A 19,631-nucleotide genomic window follows, 5' to 3' on the forward strand; every position below is an offset into this window, starting at 1 on the left:
CAAGCGGGCAGTGGGTAGGTAAAATGCAGATTATGCTGGCCTCTAATCAAGGGGTCCCAAGTTTGGATCCTGGTGGAGACACATTGGCTTGGGTCTCACTTTAACCCATAAGGATGCACATATGAGTAAAAATTACCAAGGAAATTTTGAAACATATTTTTTGATCATTTCCAATGAGTGCCTGAGGCCATCCTTCTCAGTACCCTTCTAGTGAACCCATCTGAGTGTCTGGACCTTGAATCGGTTATGAGACTATGTTAATTCCGCTCCCAGGGTCATCGAAATGCTGCCTGCACAAATTTCACCCAACACATGCTCATACGTTTAAGTTTGGTTTTTAACATATTTTTTTTCATTTTTATGAATTCTGTGATACAATAAAAATGTTCAAAGTTAATAAAATTAAATTAATCAACAAAGTTTTGATATTTAAAGTCTTAAGTAATTATAATTCACACTTAAGACTTCAGACAACTTTGCATCTGAGTATTTTCTTACCCAGCATGTATTGTTACATTATGGCAGAGAGTGCTCGTTTTACAATCTTTATCAATTGCAGAATATAATAACACTTTTCAAACGTATTAAAATTAGTTTAATATAAGAAGGTATTATTATTATTATTTGAATGCTTCGAAACAATTACAAATCATACTTAAGAAGCAATTTTGCTTCTGGGTATTTCTTACATAGCTCACGTCCTTGCATCCTAGTGGACAGTGTGCATCCTGATGGATTAAACAATAGGTTCAGTCCCGATTAGTCACCCTGTGCATAAGTGGCCTTAAAAGCAAACTCAACTCATTGTTCACCTTCATCATCATCTCATTGTTCATCCTCATCATCATGATTAACCTAAAGAGAGAGAAAAGCATCATAAAGTAAATAAAATATCAATTTACATTAGCAGAGTCTGGTGGCAATTGAGACTGATCATGCATCATCCAGTGAAAAACCTACTTATTGGTACCCAAAGCAATGTGGCACCACAGTGTTTCATTTTTAGTTTTAGTGCAATGGAGTAATTTACTTATGTATTTATTGAATTTACTTAGTATCTGTTCTATATTCTTTATTCTTTCAGCCAAAGTATGGAAAGAAAACCAGAAGATGCTCAATCCAGCTTTCCATGTTTCCTTTCTTGACAATTGCATCTCTATGTTTGAGAGGAAAAGTCTAGCACTAGTTGAAGAACTTAAGAACTTTGCTGGTCTGGAAGAAGCAAGTTTGAAGCACACAATCTACCATTGTGCTCTGGATATTATTTGTGGTGAGTTAATGTACTAGTTATTGTACCCATGGACGTCCGCAGAATTTTTCCAGGGAGGGGAAAGCAAGGTATTTTTTTTCCAGGGGGGCAAAGGAGGCACATTTTTTCCCTTAATAGTGATGGCCCCTCAAAAAGCACTATTTCAGTCTGAAATTATCATGTTTCTTCAACTAATTTATAAAAGGACGTTAAAAAATTAACGTTAAAAACTGTACTTACGTATGCGAGTATGTTGTTCCTATTTTTCTTTCTTTAGAACTACGTTTCAGAGATTAACTATCCCCTTCTTCAGGTTCGTATGAAAAAACTAGGTACTCAGCATAGTACCTCGATGAAATGTAATAAAATGATTGTGGACAAGGGTTGGTGTGGATAACACGAGCTTTTTATATACGTCTGGGCTGGGGATATAAATGTATCCCCTTCCGACTACCATTTGCTTGGCCCCCTAAAGAAACACCTCCGTGGGCGGCGTTTCGATACACTGGAAGAGGCAAAACAGGCTACGGTTACCTGGTTAGGGGGCCTGAAGCAACATTTCTTTTAAATGGGCATGGATGATTTGGTGTCACTTTGGAATAAATGTTTGGACCGCAGTGGTTCCTATGTCAAATTTTAGTGTGATACCATGTGTCAAACATACTACAGTTTCATATTTTTTTCTATGCATGTTGTTTTTCAATAAATTGAAAATTCACCTTACTTTTTGATACACCTTTTATGATTCAACATGGCTACAATGGAGTAGGTGAAGGTACTTTAGGGTGGCCACCTTTATGTGTTGAATTTATATAGGACAATGCAAAAGACCCATCAAAGACTGTTTCGCCGACCACCTAGGATACATACGCAGGAAAGAAAGTTCTTCTGGTTTATCCAAACATGCCTTAGAAACCAACCACAGGATTGCGTTTCCTTCATTGCACATGTGAAAGGAGAAATAGAACGGGATGTTAAGGAAGGGATATACATGATCAAAAACACAAATAATCTCAATGACAATTTATGTGGAAATCTTTATTCTTCTTGGTACAACACTGTTACCAACACTGCAAGACTGCAACGGCATCAAGGAGTCGAAAGCTTGAAAGAACACCAAAGTGTTTTTTATCGTTCTGTTTGTGTGTTATTTTAGTGTTTTAACAAATATGTTGCCGGCACGTGATGTAAGAAGTTTTCTACAGTCATAAACCCATGTAGCTAAAACAATCATGCATGAAGTGAATACTTTCATAATTGCGGTAAGATCCTAAATTGTGTGTACATATGTGTGTGTGTGTGTATGTGTGTGTTTGCTTTGAAAAATATAAACGCTTTGATTTGTAGTGGATATAAACCTTACATTAAGGTACATGGACGTCCGCAGGATTTTTCCCAGGGAGGGGCAAGGAAGGTATTTTTCCCAGGGGGGGGGCAAACGAAGGCAAATTTTCCCCCAAAATAGTGTTGTTCCCTATAAAACATTGCTTAAATTTGAATTTATGGTGTTCATGCAATAATTAACACATATTATTGTGGCTAAAATGAAATTATATGTGTGAAATACAATTTTTTTTGTTGAGTTTCATTTTCCAGGGGGGTCCACGGCTCCCCCTTGCCCCCCTTCCAGACGCCCATGTTAAGGTAGCATAACCTTTGTAAAGAGTGTGCCACAAAAAAGTAACCTAAGACTGAAGAAAGGAGCAAGTGGATAATGTATAAATTCTACTTTATTATTAACATTATTACAGTTATTACAATAAATGTTTCTTTCTGAAGGTTTCGTAACATATTCACTTGTCATAATAGATGCTGGAAATGGTTCCTGTTTAAATGAACAATAAATGCTGGCTGGCATGGGGTACTATGGAGCCAGGCTACTTATTTGTGGCCCATCCAGCACTTTATGTTTGCAAAATCTAAAGGAAAACACCTAATAAGAATACTCATGCTTGGTGTAGGCTTGAATGTAGAATGCATATTCATTCAGTGGTTCCTTAACTTGGTTTAAAAATTATTTTGGGGAAACAAGAAAGAAGTACAAAAATACCTTTAAAAATTATCAGCATGATAACATATATTTTCTCTAATTTTAGGGTCACGATACAACAGGTTTTACTGTCCTGCTGTTCCTTTGAAATGAGTCATCATCCAGATATTCAGGTATTGTTCCTTACATGTGTGTTTGTAAAATTAATATGTTTGTGACACTTATTGTTATGGACAGTGAAGATTTTAAATCAGTTTATAAAACTCAAATCCAGAAGTATCAGAACCGATAAAATAGGCTTGTTGAACTGAAACACGTTTATTGATTATAGTTTACATGCATTTTAACTGTGAAAAGAAATCCCCATGGACATTGAGAATCAATTCTCAGTGTTTCACAAGCTGACATATAAACAGACATGGACACGGCACAATTCATGAGCCCCACAGGGAAATATAATTTCTGTGGTTTCACGTACCAGCATCTTGTAGGTTTCCAAGAATTAAGTTTCCAGGATGTGTTCCATGGATGTGCCTTCCCACCCCTTATACCCCACTTGGATTCAGGGTTACCACAGGTCTTCTTCTCCCCAGACATGTCAAAATGGTGTCTGGGAAGATTTTTTTATCAAAAATGTATAACGGTTTAACAAAAATATCCCAAATGTTAAAAATTATCGTAGCAAGTAACAACAGATAAATGTCATGCTAGTTCCAGTGCGAATATAATCATCGATAGCATCTGATAGCCACTGATAGGTCGACATCAGAAATCTACACAAATTGTCTCTCATGTTGCATTATCTCGGAATCAAACTCATACCTACTTTCATTTAAACGGTTTATCAAGTAGTGTCCAGTTCATTTAGCATGCTTTGTTTTTATGCTTTTATATTAAATTAGAAAATAGAAATTTCGAAATGAAAATGTAATTATGCAGATGAACTTAGAAAGGTTACAATTAGTTTCAAAAATTTAAAAATATAAGATGACCTCTTTTTAACTTCACAAAATATGGTAACCTTGCTTGGCTTAGACAGCTGGTACCCTACATAACTTAGTACAGATCAGATGAATTTATTTATCTGAATGTCAACAAATACTATTGCAGTTTGGAAGAAATTTCCCCTGGATTTCTCTAGATTAACTGTCTTAACATAACGTCTTAAAAGCTGCTTGCAGAGTTTGAAACTTGCTATATACTCACATAATATATATTCTAAACCTCCACTCTCCATGATAAAGTATATGAAGAACTACTTGAAATATTTGGTGACTCAGATAGGGGAGTAACAGTTGATGATTTGAAGAGAATGAAATTTATGGAAAGGTGTATCAAGGAGAGTCTACGACTGCATCCACCAGGAGCTGTGTTTCGGAGAACTGCAGGAGAAGATATTAACATTGGAAAGCTATACTCAGGGTTCCTACACACCTAGAAAACCTGGAAATCTCAGGGAATTTGAAAAAAAAAAAAAAAATACAAATCTCAGGGAAAATTTTATAATTGATTAATGGTTCCCAATGAAGCAAAACTGAGGGATTATATTATGCTCCTGTCTGTGGATAATCCAAGCTGTTGTAGCATTTCTCTTTCAGCAAGGAACTCATATCTATTTGTTTGTCTGTTTCTTGTTTTTAAATGAGATTCCAGGGCTGGTGACCAAGTGTATACCCTCATAAATTTTGCGCTTTTTAAAATTTAATTAACCGATTTCGATCTTTTACATGACGTAAAATATATGCGAACCTGATACAGGAACTTCTCAGGAGAAACAGAATGAAGGCTGTAACTGGTGATAAAGTAATTCACCAGTTTAAGACATTGTTGCACAATGTCAGCAGTGAAAAGGAAATGAAAGAAAAGTTTTGTAACTTTTCAATCAAAACTGATGCACTAGATTCTTTTTTTACGGGTGTCGTGAAGGGCAAGGATGACTTCTCTGAGTTATGGAGCACTGTTAAGTTGGTTTTGATTTTATGACATGACAATGCATTTGTGGAAAGTGGGTTTTCTGTAAATAAGCAGGTTTTAATAGAAAACTTGAAAGAAGAGTCTGTTGTGGCTATTCGGCAAGTTTATGATGCAGTGAAACTGGTAGGAGGAGTGTCAAATGTAGAAGTAAGCAAATATATGATCCAGAGTGTTAAAGGTGCATATATTAGATACGAAGAAGCATTGTAGAAGATGAGAAAGAAATGTGATCACAAAAAAGACAAAAGGAAAGAAATGAAACGTAAAGCAAGTGAGATCCGTGCTTTACAAGTCAAACACCAAAAGATGCAAGAAGAAGCAAAGGCTATTGCAGAACAATTCAAAAAAACTTGAAGCTTCTGAGAAGTAAAGTTTCTTAATTTGCTGTATCAGACAATAAGTACATTTTTTGTTTTATATTTCAGTCTCAGAAACTTATTATTCCTTTTTACATCGGTACTAATAATGGTCACTTCATTTTTATATGTTTTAAAATTTCCAATAATTTGTTTGTCTTAACTATTATTGTACACATTACAGATTAATTGATATTGTATCTATTTATAAACATCTATGAAAAGTGTGAAAATATTTCAATGTTCTATATCATATATGTTAGAAATTGTTTCAGAGTTGTTTAAAGTTCTAGAAAACTGGTCATCTTTGTTCTTAATTACATACAAAGAAGTGTAATTTTATTTTATTATTGAACTAGTTTTGTTATTTGCATCAGAAAACAACAGTAATAAAGGTGAGGATGGTATGGCTATGAGGGGAAATGGAGGAGACCATTGTAAAATTATAGTAGTCATTTACTGTGCATTCAATACTCTGGAAAATATATGAGGATTATGGAAAACTCAGGGAAATCTCAGGGAAAATGGATTTGGAGTTTGCGTGGGAATCCTGTACTGTTCTCCAAGTAATGTATGGAATCACTGTAGATTAACTGCAGAAAATAGACTTTATATGCATGCTGAAATGGTAGGAAACTCAGACTTATCACTTACATGAAAACTCTGGAAAAGTCATGGGAATCAGTTCATAAGTAAAAAGTTAGGGAGTTTTGAAAAAAAAAGATTAAAAAACCTGGATTATAAACTGCTAACAAATTTCATCTTTTCCTCGAAGAAGTTTCATTTACGTGGGCTGGAAATTTAATAGTGGCAACTATTTATTTGCAAATGATACAAAAGAGATACCTCTGCCCTTCGATGTAGTAGTCACCAGCATTGTGTACAACCGTTGCCAGCAATGTGGAAGTCGTAGAATACCTGTAGCATCACTTGTTCTGCTGATGGTTGGAATGGAGCTGTTTATTGCCTCAAGAATCTCTGGAACAGTTCAGAAGCTTCATCTTAGGGATCTAATCAAAGTCACAGGGGCTGCTAGAGGATCTGCCAGCCCCATCGAACTAACAAATCAGCCACAGGTAGTGCTACATACACCCGAGCATTGTCCTGCAAAATGATGGGAAGATTCAGCAGAAAGGATTCGCAATGCAGATTGCAGGTTATGTTCCAAAAATAAACAGTAATACTGTGCATTGATGGTCTGTTCAGGACAGGGGTGCCCACCCCCCCCTCCCAAGGCCGTAGATACATCCCTTCCAGGGGGGAACTCATCATCGAGCGGGGACAATATAGTCTCCCCCCCCCCCGGTTGCATGCTAAAAATGAGACTATATTTTTTCCAACTTATCTCTGTTTTTTTATAAATTTGGAAAAAATATTTTTGCGCTAGTTGGATCAATGGAGCCTCAAGTTTTTGCTACCAGCTAGAAGTATGTGACACAAAGATTGACGTGCAGATTAGAATTGCAACCACGCGTCGTCGCCTTGTAATCAAGGGGTCCCGGGTTCGATACCCGATGGAGGCACAAGTGGTTCGGATTCCACTTTAAACTGTAGGTCCAGTCCCGATTAGCCTTACTGTGCATAAAGTGGACTTAAAACAACAACTCAAGAATTGCAACCACGTCTCTACAAATCAAGTGTAACGTGTAATTATCCCGAATTCGCTGCTTCTGTTTCCAGGTTTCCATTGAATCTGCCAGGCGAGGTCAGTGTGAAACAATAAACCCACAGTACCCCGGTGGGAAAAGTATGGAAGAGGGGCCATAGGACAGCTTAATATTAAATCTCTTCTTTTCCATCTACGATAAGACGAGACTAGATCCTCCAAGACTTGTCGAAACGAGACCAAGAACGAGACAGTCCACTGTAAAATCTAGAAGGAGAAGCAAACAGAACGGGTATTTACACTTCAAGATGAGACCCAATGCAAGATAGGCATTTACAAGTGAACACAAGACCGAGAACAAGGTAAACTTCTCCTTCCAGACAAGACAAGAGACTGACAAGTACCGTCTTGATCATATTAGTGTTGTTCCTTCAGTGGCGAAATAACAACCTTCTCAACATAACAGAAAAAATATATTTCTCCTGTCCTCAATTATCTCTACCATTTGCCTAAAGTACTTTCCAGTTTTTCGATCTCTCGCCCCCCAACTCCTCCTCGCAAAATTTAGCACCTATGCCCCTTAGCTACAGACCTACCATGTGTTTCGTATAATGTCACAGTATTTCCTATTTTTCAATCTAGCTGTGCAAATTATTTATCAATATCAGAGAAATTTGAATTAGCCACCCCCTGTGAATGAGATCCACGCAAAAGCACACATACACAAGATCCTCAGATGAAAGTTGACACCCCACAGCCTGCCCCAATCTGCGCTCTTGCAGCAATATATATATACTGGGTGATTTTTTTAACCTGAATCATTTGAATAACTTGAAAAAAAAATCATCCTACAAAAAAATGTTCCAAATAAAAAGTTGATAGTTTGGAGGGGGAAGTTTAGTGGTGCAACAAAAGAACACCCCCTCCCCCTCTTGTAGGTGGGGCAGGGGGCAACTTTGAAATTGCAAATAGAAACCCCTATTTTTTATTACAGATTCGGATTTTACGAAAAAAAATACATAAGTTTTGTCTGAAACATTTTTTTCGATTCGTGATAGATGGCGCTATAATCGACAAATTTTCATTTCTTGAATGTTTACACTTTAAAACCAATGTATTTCATTTCACAATTCATTTAAATTAAGAAAATAAAACATTTTTGTTCCAGGACTTGAAATTGTTGTAAAACAAATAAATTTATTTTGAAAATACAAAATTACTCGACAATTCTTAGCTCTAGATATCTCGATGGTTAGTAAACTACATTCACTTCTCAATTACATTAAGTGTTCAAAATGGTGGGTGACCTTCAACTTCAATACATTTATTGATCCGCGCTTCGAATGAATGTACACAACTCAAAAGTGCCTCTGGTTCAATTATGGCACAAGCGTTTTGGATTCGCTCTATCATATTTTCACGAGTAGTTGGCAATTCTCGATCCACTTTATCTTTTAGGTAGCCCCACAAAAAGAAATCTGGTGATCTGACAGGCCAATTTACAGGACCAGCTCTGCCGATCCATCGGCCATTGAAGTCACGGTCGAGTACTTCACGTGCTGCTCACAAATAGTGAGCTGGACATCCATCCTGCTGAAACCACATGTCTCAGTTCCAGGTTAAGATCTTCAAGTAATATTGGCAGTTCATTTTGAAGAATGTCGCGGCACTGTTGACCATTCAAATTTCCATCAATGAAGTAGGGACCGATGAGTTTGTCATCAATAATTCCACACCACACGTTTACAGTCCATGGACGCTGATGCTCAACTTTGCGCAGCCAGTGCGGATTTTCGACACTCCAGTAATGCATATTATGCAGATTGACCGTTCTGTGGTTTGTTAAAGATGACTCATCAGAGAACAATACCAGATGAAAGAAATTTGGGTTTATTTGTATTTGTTCACGTGCCCACTGAGAAAACGTCACTAGATTTTGAAAATCATCCCATGAAGTTCTTGATGCAATGACACATGATATGGATGATATTTATGATGCTGTAAAATCTTCAAAACACTGCTCTGGGAAAATCCGGAATTTCGAGCTACTTCTCGCGAGCTGACATGAGGATCATGGTCCACAGCAGCTAACACATTAATTTCATTTTCTTCTCCAGTAACTGTTCTTCGACGGGTCCTTTGTTTAGGTTTAACACTTCCTTCAGTAGTAAATTGATTGACTGTATGTTGAAACGAAGCGAAAGAACGCACCCTGTCTGAAAAACGCTGAGCATAAACAACGACAGCTTGACGGAGATTCCTGCCAGATTCTCCATACACGAGAACCATTTCAATTTTCTCTTCTACAGTTAATACATCCATTGATATTAAAAAGTATCAACAGCTTAGTCAAATTAATCGCTAAGATAATTCTTGTCATCTAAAAAACAATGAAAAACAAACAATGATTTAACAGGAAAAGTCTAGAAAGGAACGGTTTCTTGAAATTGTTTTATTTTTTAATTTATTTTTTTCTGTTGTAGCTTTGTTAAGCATCTTTGACACAACAATAAAAAAAATAAACAAATATCGAATCTAACTTTTAAATGTTGTAAATAGGGGAATTACCAGCTTAATGAAATCTCAAAAGATTTGTCAAGAATTAGTACAAAGTTCATGCATGAGAATGTTTTATTTTCTTAATTTAAATGAATTGCAAAATGAAATACATTGGTTTTAAAGTGTAAACATTCAAGAAATGAAAATTTGTCGATTATAGCGCCATCTATCACGAATCGAAAAAATGCTTGAGACAAAACTTATGTATTTTTTTCAGTAAAATCCGAATCTGTAATAAAAAATAGGGGTTTCTATTTGAAATTTCAAAGTTGCCCCCCGGCCCCACCTACAAGAGGAGGAGGGGGTGTTCTTTTGTTGAACCACTAAACTTCCCCCTCCAAACTATCAACTTTTTATTTGGAACATTTTTTTGTAGGATGATTTTTTTTTTCAAAATATTCAAATGATTCAGGTTAAAAAATCACCCAGTATATTGCTTTACTTATTCCCTTACGCATAGTTCGCGTGTTCTCAGGATCCAAGCATCAAAAAATCGAAATGGGCAAAGGTCAAATTAATTTTTTACCTAACACAAACTACTAAAATCCAGTCTTTTTAAAATATTAATAAGTGCATCGCTCCACTCCAGCTGGTTGGAAGTTTATTACGGTCTCGTCTAGTCCCACTTCCGACGAGCTAACGTGTGTATGGCTCTGAAAAAGAATTCAACTGGTTTGCAAAAATTACCTGCAAGGCATGAATTTGTACGAAGGATGGGTGAACTAATCCTAATCGGCGTCTTGCGCCCTCCTTGACTTCCTGAACAAAGTAAGATCGCGTATCTTCTCAAATTTAGTTTTATTTGCTTAACAAGTGCTATTTGAATTTACATCATCAAATACGTAACAATACGTTCTGCATAAATATAGACAATCACGTGACGACTACTATTCTCTCTCAATTATATAACAATAGCAGTTGTATTAAAAAAAAACAAGCCGCGTCAACTACAACTTGTTCCATACACTTACAAGGCAGACATCTCTTAACATTTAGCCCCTCTCCAGACTTCACAAATTTAACTTCGACGATCAACGTCGATTATTTCTTTTACATTTTCTTCAGCTTCCTCTTCGTCTTACAAACATTTACATTCACACAAAAAAACTATCCCTACATATACATTCCTTCTCTTCACTCTCGTATTTCAGGAATTAACCCCGGCGATAGAAATTATTTGCAAGTTAGTTGGCGATCTATTCTAGAATTGACAAAAGGGGAAAAGGGAGGACTAATTCAAGATTTATTAATCAAAAGTAATGCAATAAATTAAACCTTTAGATAAAATACTATGATTACTAGCCCACCTTGACTCCAAATTACGCAAAGCTTCCACATGTTCGTTGTGGACGTCCCAGGTGTACGGGGAAAACGGTAGAGTCACGCCTGCCTTAGCTCGGGTGGCTATCACGTCGTGGAGAACACTGTTACTAGAGTAGCTCTTATCGTGGTCGCAGCAGGGAGAGATCTTGCGACTCGCGCAACAAGGAAAACCTCTGCCCCGAAAAACTCGCCAGGTGGCAGTATCATCAATCCCATGTGAGCTTCTGGGAGGCAGACGAAATTTATTCGAGCGAACTAACAATCTCAAGGCTACGGGTTTAATTCCTTTTATACAGGGTGGACCGAAGTATGTGGCAAAACAGGATAAATAGCCCCGATTCACCAGAACATCCCCCATCTTCGAAAAATAGAACATCAGGCACCAAATAGCAACACAATACACAGTTACCAAGGAAGGCAAAAAAGGCGTATAAAACCCCAGCAAAATATCACATACCCTCAAAAAACTTATTTTGTTCGATTTCCAAATTTTTACAACTTTTTTTTTGTTAGATCCCGATTAGCCCAATTAAGTAAAATATTATAAAAATAAGATATACAGTAAATAATGAAATAAATATCCAATAAATATAAGAATAGGCATAAGTGTAACCATTATTACTGTGGCCGCGGTGGCTCAGTCGGTAACGCGTCTGACTACCATGCTAAAGGTCCCGGGTTCGATCCCCGGCCGGTTCAAATCCGGGAACTTTTCTAACGGTGGAAGCGGCCCCGGCGCGCACCCAGCGTCGAATAACATGGGTACCTGGGGGAAACCCTGGGGGTAAAGGCGGTCAGGGGCGTGATGCTGATCACATCACCCCCACTAACGACCGGATCAAGAAAGTGTGGGGCGTTACCCCCACACCCCCTATACGCCTTCATGGCTTGGTGCTATGCACAGGGGAACACTTTACCTTTTTTTACCTTTTTATTATTATAAACTATCTGATACCAAAAATACAAACACATTGAGATATAGCTGAATGAGCACAATAATATGCTAATAAATACGATGAATAAAAATGAGTCAAGGCCTTGTGAACACATAATGAGGCTGAAAACTAGCACTTCGGCGAAAACATCATGATAATACCAAAGATTAAGCGCATAATATATAAACTCATTGATTAAAATAATCGTCCTGGAACAATGACAAAAAATCTCCAAAATAGAACAACAAATTGTGGCAAAATACCTATGTACCAAACATAGGTGTGTGTGTGTGTGTGTGTGTGTGTGTGTATATATATATATATATATATATATATATATATATAGCACCATCAAAGCGTAGCACGATCCACCTGAAAAAGAAAAAAAGTGTCCAGTGCACCGTAAAGTTTCTGCATGAAATGAAATCCCAGAACTATCCACCGGTGACCACCAAGCACTCCCACAGGGTCGGCATTCAAGTCCAAAATTCAACACTACAATGACATCCATCGAAGGTTGAAGACATGACCACTCGATCTTCCTTATCATCATCTTCGCACATCTCGCAGCAAAGGTAAATATGCAAGTCCGGCGTCATCTTGCGAAAAAAACAGCAGAGAGGGATGCTCAAAAAGAAGAACATGAAGGGTACTGGAAACCTAGTCAAACTTCGATCAAACCATGTCGAAGTGAACAAGACAATAATACACTTTCCAAAACACCATACTGAAGATCGCAACGACGAAGATGCGAAGATACTTCATACAAGAAACAGGGCAAAAATATTTGTGTAAATAGCATCTGTCCAAAAACACAGGATAAAGAGGATCACCACCACGATCGAAGCACTAAATATTCACTGGTGTGACTCCAAGGAGAGTACGAGCCAATAGTAACACCTAAAGAACACAGGCGTTCCTCAAGACATACCTGAATTTCCAAAAACACATCTGTTTGGTGCAATCCATGAACACCAATGTACAGTTGCAGTCGGAGATCCAAAAATCCAGTCCAGATCCAAACATGCAAGATCCATGCAGTATACCCATAACCGGGCACGTACACATGTTCTGAAGAAAAAAACATAGCAGCGACGAGAAGCAGGTGGAAAAAGAAGGCACAGCGTGGCATGCAGAATCTAGTGGCACTGGTCACTGACAACCGGGTTGGTAAGCCACATCAACAAATCAAATTCTCCAGGAAATGTACATGCAAAAAAATAAAATAACCAAAATTACTAATTAGAAAAGGAAGAAGGAAGAAGAGAAACAGAACAGATTGAGAAAAATATACACTCTGGATAACAATATTGAACAGATAAGGATGACAAGATTCTACAGAGCAAGGACATACAAGTTAACAAAACTGCTCTTATCGTCGAACATTTTTTTTCCTGGGGGGGGGTTCATTAGGCATACAAACTCTCTAAGTAGCTTGTACATGTCCCCACTTAGAACAGCGACGGCACTGAACATTACGTCTAGGTATACCTGTTACATTATAATGACCAGCCTGAAGATTGGTGCTGGAAGCCAATTTATTATTAGAAGTTGTAGCCATTAACCTATGTGCATTTGTATTCATAGTTCTTTCATCCGATGGCGGAGCGCTATAAAATTTTCGCTCCATGGGAGAAATGTCATCAGTAAAGAGTAATTTGAAAGACAAGCGGCAACATCTGAACCGGCTTCAGAAAGAACATCATCCAAAACAGTCTCTTCCCGAGAATGATAAGCTTTAAGGTGCATAACATGCATTTTTCGAAGATAGAGCTCAGTTTCTGGGTCAACTAAAAGGGCAGTAACTGGCCCTAAAAATTTTAGAATCCTCGCGGGACCTCACCATCGTTCCATTAACTTAGCAGCAACATGATTTAAGGCATTACTTTTTGGAAAGACCTTGTATAAAACCAGATCACCCGGTTTAAATTTAACAGATTGACGTTGAGGATCATATCTGGCTTGCCTTTTATGCCAAGCCTTAACTAAGTTTTGAAAAACTTCAGCCCAAAGAGTAGCTCTATCTTGAGTAGGATTGGCGCCCAAATCATCCTCACCATGGAGTTCCCAATGGAAACCAAGCGGTCCATCAAGATCCCTTCCAAACAAGATTTTTGCCGGCAAAGTTTTAGTACTTTCATGGATCGCATTATTAAAAGCAAAGACAATTTGTTGGATCCCACTTGCGATGATCAGCCGAATGATAACAGATAAGGGAAGACTTTAAATTACGGATAAACAGTCCAGCAAGTGAGGGATTTGAATAATGAACACTAGTGTATATGTGCTTTACAGACTGTTCAAAAAGAAAAGTATTAAAAACACTAGAACGGAAGTAAGAAGCGTTGTCAGAAACTAATTCACAAGGACTTCCAAATGAAAGAAATAAGGAAGGTAATTTCTCAATAACTTTTGCAGAAGTAGCAGCACTCCGGGGAGATAGAGACACCCATTTTGAGAAACTATCAACTACTACTACTAGAATATAAACGTTGCCTTTTGCAGAACGCACTAAGGGGCCCACAAGATCAATGTAGAGCCTTCTCCAAGGGTGACGGATAATCTCGGAAAATAAATAACCTGAAGGTTTTCCCACAGCCAACTTTGCACGTTGACAAAGATTACAAGATTTAACATAGTTACGAATATCAGCCTGTGCTCCTTCCCTTCAAAAGAGAGACAAAATTTTACATATTGTTTTGGCTATACCGACGTGAGCACCTCCTAATGGAAAATCATGATAGTAACGACATATAATGTGCTGTAACATTTTAGGAAGAACAATACAAGCATGGTTAGCTCGAGGAGGCTCCATACTAACAAATTCTTATAAATAGCATTGTGTTTCATTTGCTGACCAGCCAAGAGATCTAATCCTCTTTAACACAGAATCATGAAGTTGAAGATCAACTATATCTGATGTAGAGAAGGGAATAGGAATAAGTGTCAATTTGGGAGCAGAAAAAACCATGTGAGAAGAACTGGTTAAGCTCGAGGGACATAACTGAAATTCCTCAGGGGAATGTATCCTGGACAAACAATCCGCCACTGGGTTTTGTTTCGAAGTAATATGTTGAGTCTGAAAGTAAAACGTGAAAGGTACAATATCCAATGTCCAAACTTGCTATACTGGTCTGAATGTTGCAATAACTAGGATAGAGCCTGGTTATTGGTCTGAAGAATAAATGGTTTACATGCAAGATAAGTTTCAAACTTTATAAACCCAAAGACGATAGCACTACATTCCACCTCATAGATGGATTGGTGGTGTTCCAAAGGAGTACGCTTTCTGGACGCAAATGCTATAGGATGCCAAGGATCCATCAGGGTCCCATTGGTGCAACACAGCACCTAACGCAAAACCAAAAGCGCCACACTGCAAGACAAAATCCTTAGAAAAATCTGGCAAGGCAAGAACGGTATGTTCGATGAAACTCTGTTTTAAACGCTGGAACTTAATGTTATCTTCTTCAGTCCAAACAAAATGGACATCCTTTTTTCGCTTATCAGATAGAAAGGCTGTAAGATCAGAATAGGCGGGAATAAATTTACTGAAATAACCCAGTAAACCAAGTAATTTCATTGTTCCTTTGACTGATTTTGGGGGCGGTAGTTCTTGGATGGCCGCAACGCGGTCTGGATCCAACACAAGTTGTCCCTGCTGAATAATATACCCCAAATATTTAATACGTGGTGATATCCAAACACTCTTGTAGGGGTTAACTGTTAAACCAGCCTCTCGAAAGGCCTGGAGAACAAGGTTTAGATGTTGCAAATGCGACTCCTTACCAGGGGAAAAGATAAGGACACCGTCCGCATACGTAACTAGAAACTGATATTTAAATTTACCTAGCACTTCATCCAAAGCTCTACCCAGCAACTGGGTACCCAAATTGATCCCAAATGGAACTCTGGTGTAGCGATAAAGACCCCACGGGGTACAAAACGCAGTAACATCCCTACTAGCTTGATCCAATTCCAACTGATTGAAAGATTTGTTCAGGTCCAATACAGAAAAAAATGGACGCATTTTGCAAATGTTGTAACAGCAAATCAGTGCTCGGAAGAGGAAATGTGTCACAAGAGATCAACTTATTAAGAGCTTTATAATTGCAAACCAAACGTTTGGACCCATCTTTCGTACAAATTCTTGCCTTGCAGATAATTTTTGCAAACCAGTTGAATTGTTTTTCAGAGCCATATACACGTTAGCTCGTCGGAAGTGGGACTAGACGATACCGTAATAAACTTCCGACCAGCTGGCAGTATATGTGAGAAGGAGTGGAGCAATGCACTTATTAATATTTTAAAAAGACTGGGTTTTAGTAGTTTGTGTAAGGTAAAAATTAATTTGACCTTTGCCCATTTAGATTTTTTGATGCTTGGATTTCCTTCGGAGAACACGCGAACTACGCATAATGGAATAAGTAAGGCAAATAAGAGCATGGTTTTCGAGTCATGGTCGAGCTTGCTTTTTCCGCTAAAATTTCCACATATGCAACATCATCTTGCTTTCTCTTCTCGACATTCATAAAATCGACTGTCACACTTACTTCTGAAGTCTTATTGAATGATTCTGTTGTACAGACCAACCGTGAAATTGAATCCGCGTATTTATATCCATATTATATTCTGAAATGTTCTGCACATAAAATGTTTTGTAGTTCGACTCCACCTCCTATTCACTTTTCAGAGAATTAGTAATCCAACGAATCGCCCAGCTCATGCCGATGCCTTCTACAGTGCTTTGTTGTGCAACTTACAAATGCTGACAAATCTTTAAATAATGCTCAAGTTCGTTACGACAACACCGAAAGAGCAAGAAAAGTTTACATACAATATTATCAATAACAGGGTTATCCCTCAGCGTTCTAGAACATTCTCCGCTTTACCTTGATAATTATATCTCTCTTTAAATTATAATCAGAAAAATTTATTTCACACACACAATCCAAAAACCTCATTTTATCTAGTGTAAATCGAAAAATTTCAGAGGGGGCTTGAGCCCCCTGAGTTCCCCTCTGGATACGTGCCTGGTTCTTGGTGTATCAGAGTTGGCTAATTTCTAAAAAAGAGTTATGCTTTTCAGTTACCATTACTTTGCTTCCAAAGATAATATATTACCTTTACCATTATTCTGTCATACAATAAGGACATTTAACTCTTTACACCAGTGCATATTTTCAAAGTGTAAATATACACTCACAAGTTTAAAACTACACAACAAAGCATGTTTTGTTGTGGCAAATAAATCCTTCCGTTCTGAATTTTTCAACGTAAAACAAAGTAAAAGTAATACAAAATAATGAAATATCGTTACTAACTCAAATACTGGAAAAGTAATATAAGAATCAAAAATACAATGCATTACCAATCAATTAATCATGTTATTTGTATTTCATTACTCCTCAAGTCTGATAATCATTCAATTTTTCATGACAGTATTAAAATCTTAATAATGATAATTAGAGAAAAAAAACTTTATTATTGTGTATGGTAAATTATGTGTAGACTCTAAGTGTAAATTATGCTCAAATACCTTTTTAACCATTTTACTGTTAAAAGGAAATGATTTACCAGTATTACTAATATATATTTTTCTCCTCTTTGAACAGGCTATAAATTTGCCATGATTGAAATGAAAGTTATACTCTCTCATGTAATAAGAAAATTTAAGTTTGAATCCGTGGGTAAAGGAGAAGATATCGTAGAAGTTCCACAAATCACACTAGGAACAAAGAATAAAGTGCTGATGAAAGTTGTAGAAAGAAGAAAGAGAAGTGCACTACATGAGGATGATATGGATGATTATCATGATTCACGTGGATTGTAAGTAAATAGAAGATGGAAATGAACACTAGGCTGTATAAATCTAAAAGTTTACAACAATCACTCAAGGAAATAGAGGAAGAGTAGCGTTTAAGTTTAAATTTACTGTATTATTTTTATATTTGTATTTATTAGTAATAAAGTGAGTTCCAGACAAGAAAATGAACAGTTAAAGTCACAAAACTGATTTTCTAATATTGTCTGTGGAGACTAATTCACTTTTTATTTATTTACATAATTAGCTAGTAATCTCTATGAATATTTAAAACGTATTCAACTTGGTTCGAATAGTACCTTTTTTGTATTTAAAAGTCTACTATCAGTCTAAATGGTATATACAGTATGAGACATAACAAAAGCAAAGTGTATAAAGCTGATAATAAAATGTGTATGCATGTAAGCTTGAATTTTATATTAATGATAATTTTGAGTTACATGGTAGGAGTAAATGATAGAGTCAAGTTTATGATTCGTTTTTACATGTGAACTAAGAAACTGAGAAATACAAAATGTAATTTTCTATTTAGGCTTATAATAAATACCTTTCAATTTTTTTTTTATTTTTTTATTTTTATAGTTTTTATAACAACCAGCTATTGGTTATATTTAGAAATCCTCCGATTTTGAATTGTTTAATTTTTGTGTTGCTTTAATGCCCCTCTGTGCTCCCCCTGCAGGTGCTCTTGGCCGTTTGGAAGCAAAAATGCAAAAAAAACCACAAAAAAACCAAAAAAAAAAAACGTGAAAACCAGTGATGTGCGTCTACGCGTAAACAGCGATAGTCTACATTCTACACGTAGACTATTTTATGCACTTAGATTACGTAATCTATGTAGACAACATGGCGAAAGGTGATAACTTAGCAAAGGGCGCCATGGAATTAAAAGAAAATTATACTATGTATCAGTTGCTGATGTGTGAGGAGAACTTTTCATAATCTTTCTTCCAAATTCGAACAATTTCTCACCTAGGAAGAAACTAATATAGGAAATATTGTAGTGTTTTATGGGGAAAATACCACTTTTGCCTCACGGCTGCCATCTGTTGTTGTTTTTTGCATACTATTTATCTTCTTCCATAGTTGATAATAGAAGAGAAGATAAATTTGTTGTAAATAGGATTCTTTTTATTTCGTTAGGAACCAATATAGTTGAAAATGTCAATTTCCTTTCATGAAACCCTTGAAAATTAATTTACATGCACTTTAGATTGTCTACGTAGTCTATGTAAACTACAACCCAATGTAATCTACGTGTAGATTACGTGTAGACAACGCATGTAGACGTAAACTAATAGTCTACGGCACATCACTGGTGAAAACTAATTCCATCTTGAGTATCATTTTGTGCTGCTGCTCTTAGATTCTGCCAGTCTTTTTTTTTTTTTACTTAAATGTTTGCCACCCCCTCTAGAATCTATTTCCGTCCAAGGTTTGAGCTGCAATGCCTCCCTGCCCCCCCCCCCCACCCCTTGTGGTTCCATCACTGACTTGTAATCTTGTTGAACGATGAAAAATTTATATTCCTTGCACATGAATTTTATCATTGATATTTTTAGGTCTTTTTTTTTTGACAATTTATAGGTCTTCAACTTCCGAGCTCTAATCATTACCTTTTGTTTCACAAATATAATCCTCTGCAGTAGCTACTGGTTATTCTTTCTGTTTTGTAAACAAGGCAAATGCAGCGTAGTGGGCTAATGTTCGCGATCCTCTGACTACTCCTGATTTATCTGAACTGCTCTTACGTCTTACAATGTTTGACAGACACGATTCCTGCTGTGCTCCATCGCTTTCAAGTTAAACAGAAAC

At 36.9% G+C, this 19,631-nt stretch overlaps 1 protein-coding gene across 1 annotated transcript; it reads left to right on the forward strand.

The window, feature by feature from the left end:
- The first annotated feature begins 1,101 nt into the window (after nucleotides 1-1,101).
- On the forward strand, nucleotides 1,102-17,851 carry LOC145983040 (cytochrome P450 4C1-like). Its single transcript, XM_083116321.1, has 3 exons — nucleotides 1,102-1,270; nucleotides 3,346-3,412; nucleotides 17,608-17,851. Exons 1-2 carry the CDS (start codon nucleotides 1,111-1,113, stop codon nucleotides 3,390-3,392), a joined length of 207 nt encoding a protein of 68 aa, XP_082972447.1. The 5' UTR covers nucleotides 1,102-1,110; the 3' UTR covers nucleotides 3,393-3,412; nucleotides 17,608-17,851.
- The last annotated feature ends 1,780 nt before the right edge of the window (nucleotides 17,852-19,631 follow it).

Source organism: Lepisma saccharinum, unplaced genomic scaffold (assembly GCF_977018435.1).
Source record: "Lepisma saccharinum unplaced genomic scaffold, izLepSacc3.1 HAP1_SCAFFOLD_583, whole genome shotgun sequence".
Classification (NCBI taxonomy): domain Eukaryota; kingdom Metazoa; phylum Arthropoda; class Insecta; order Zygentoma; family Lepismatidae; genus Lepisma; species Lepisma saccharinum.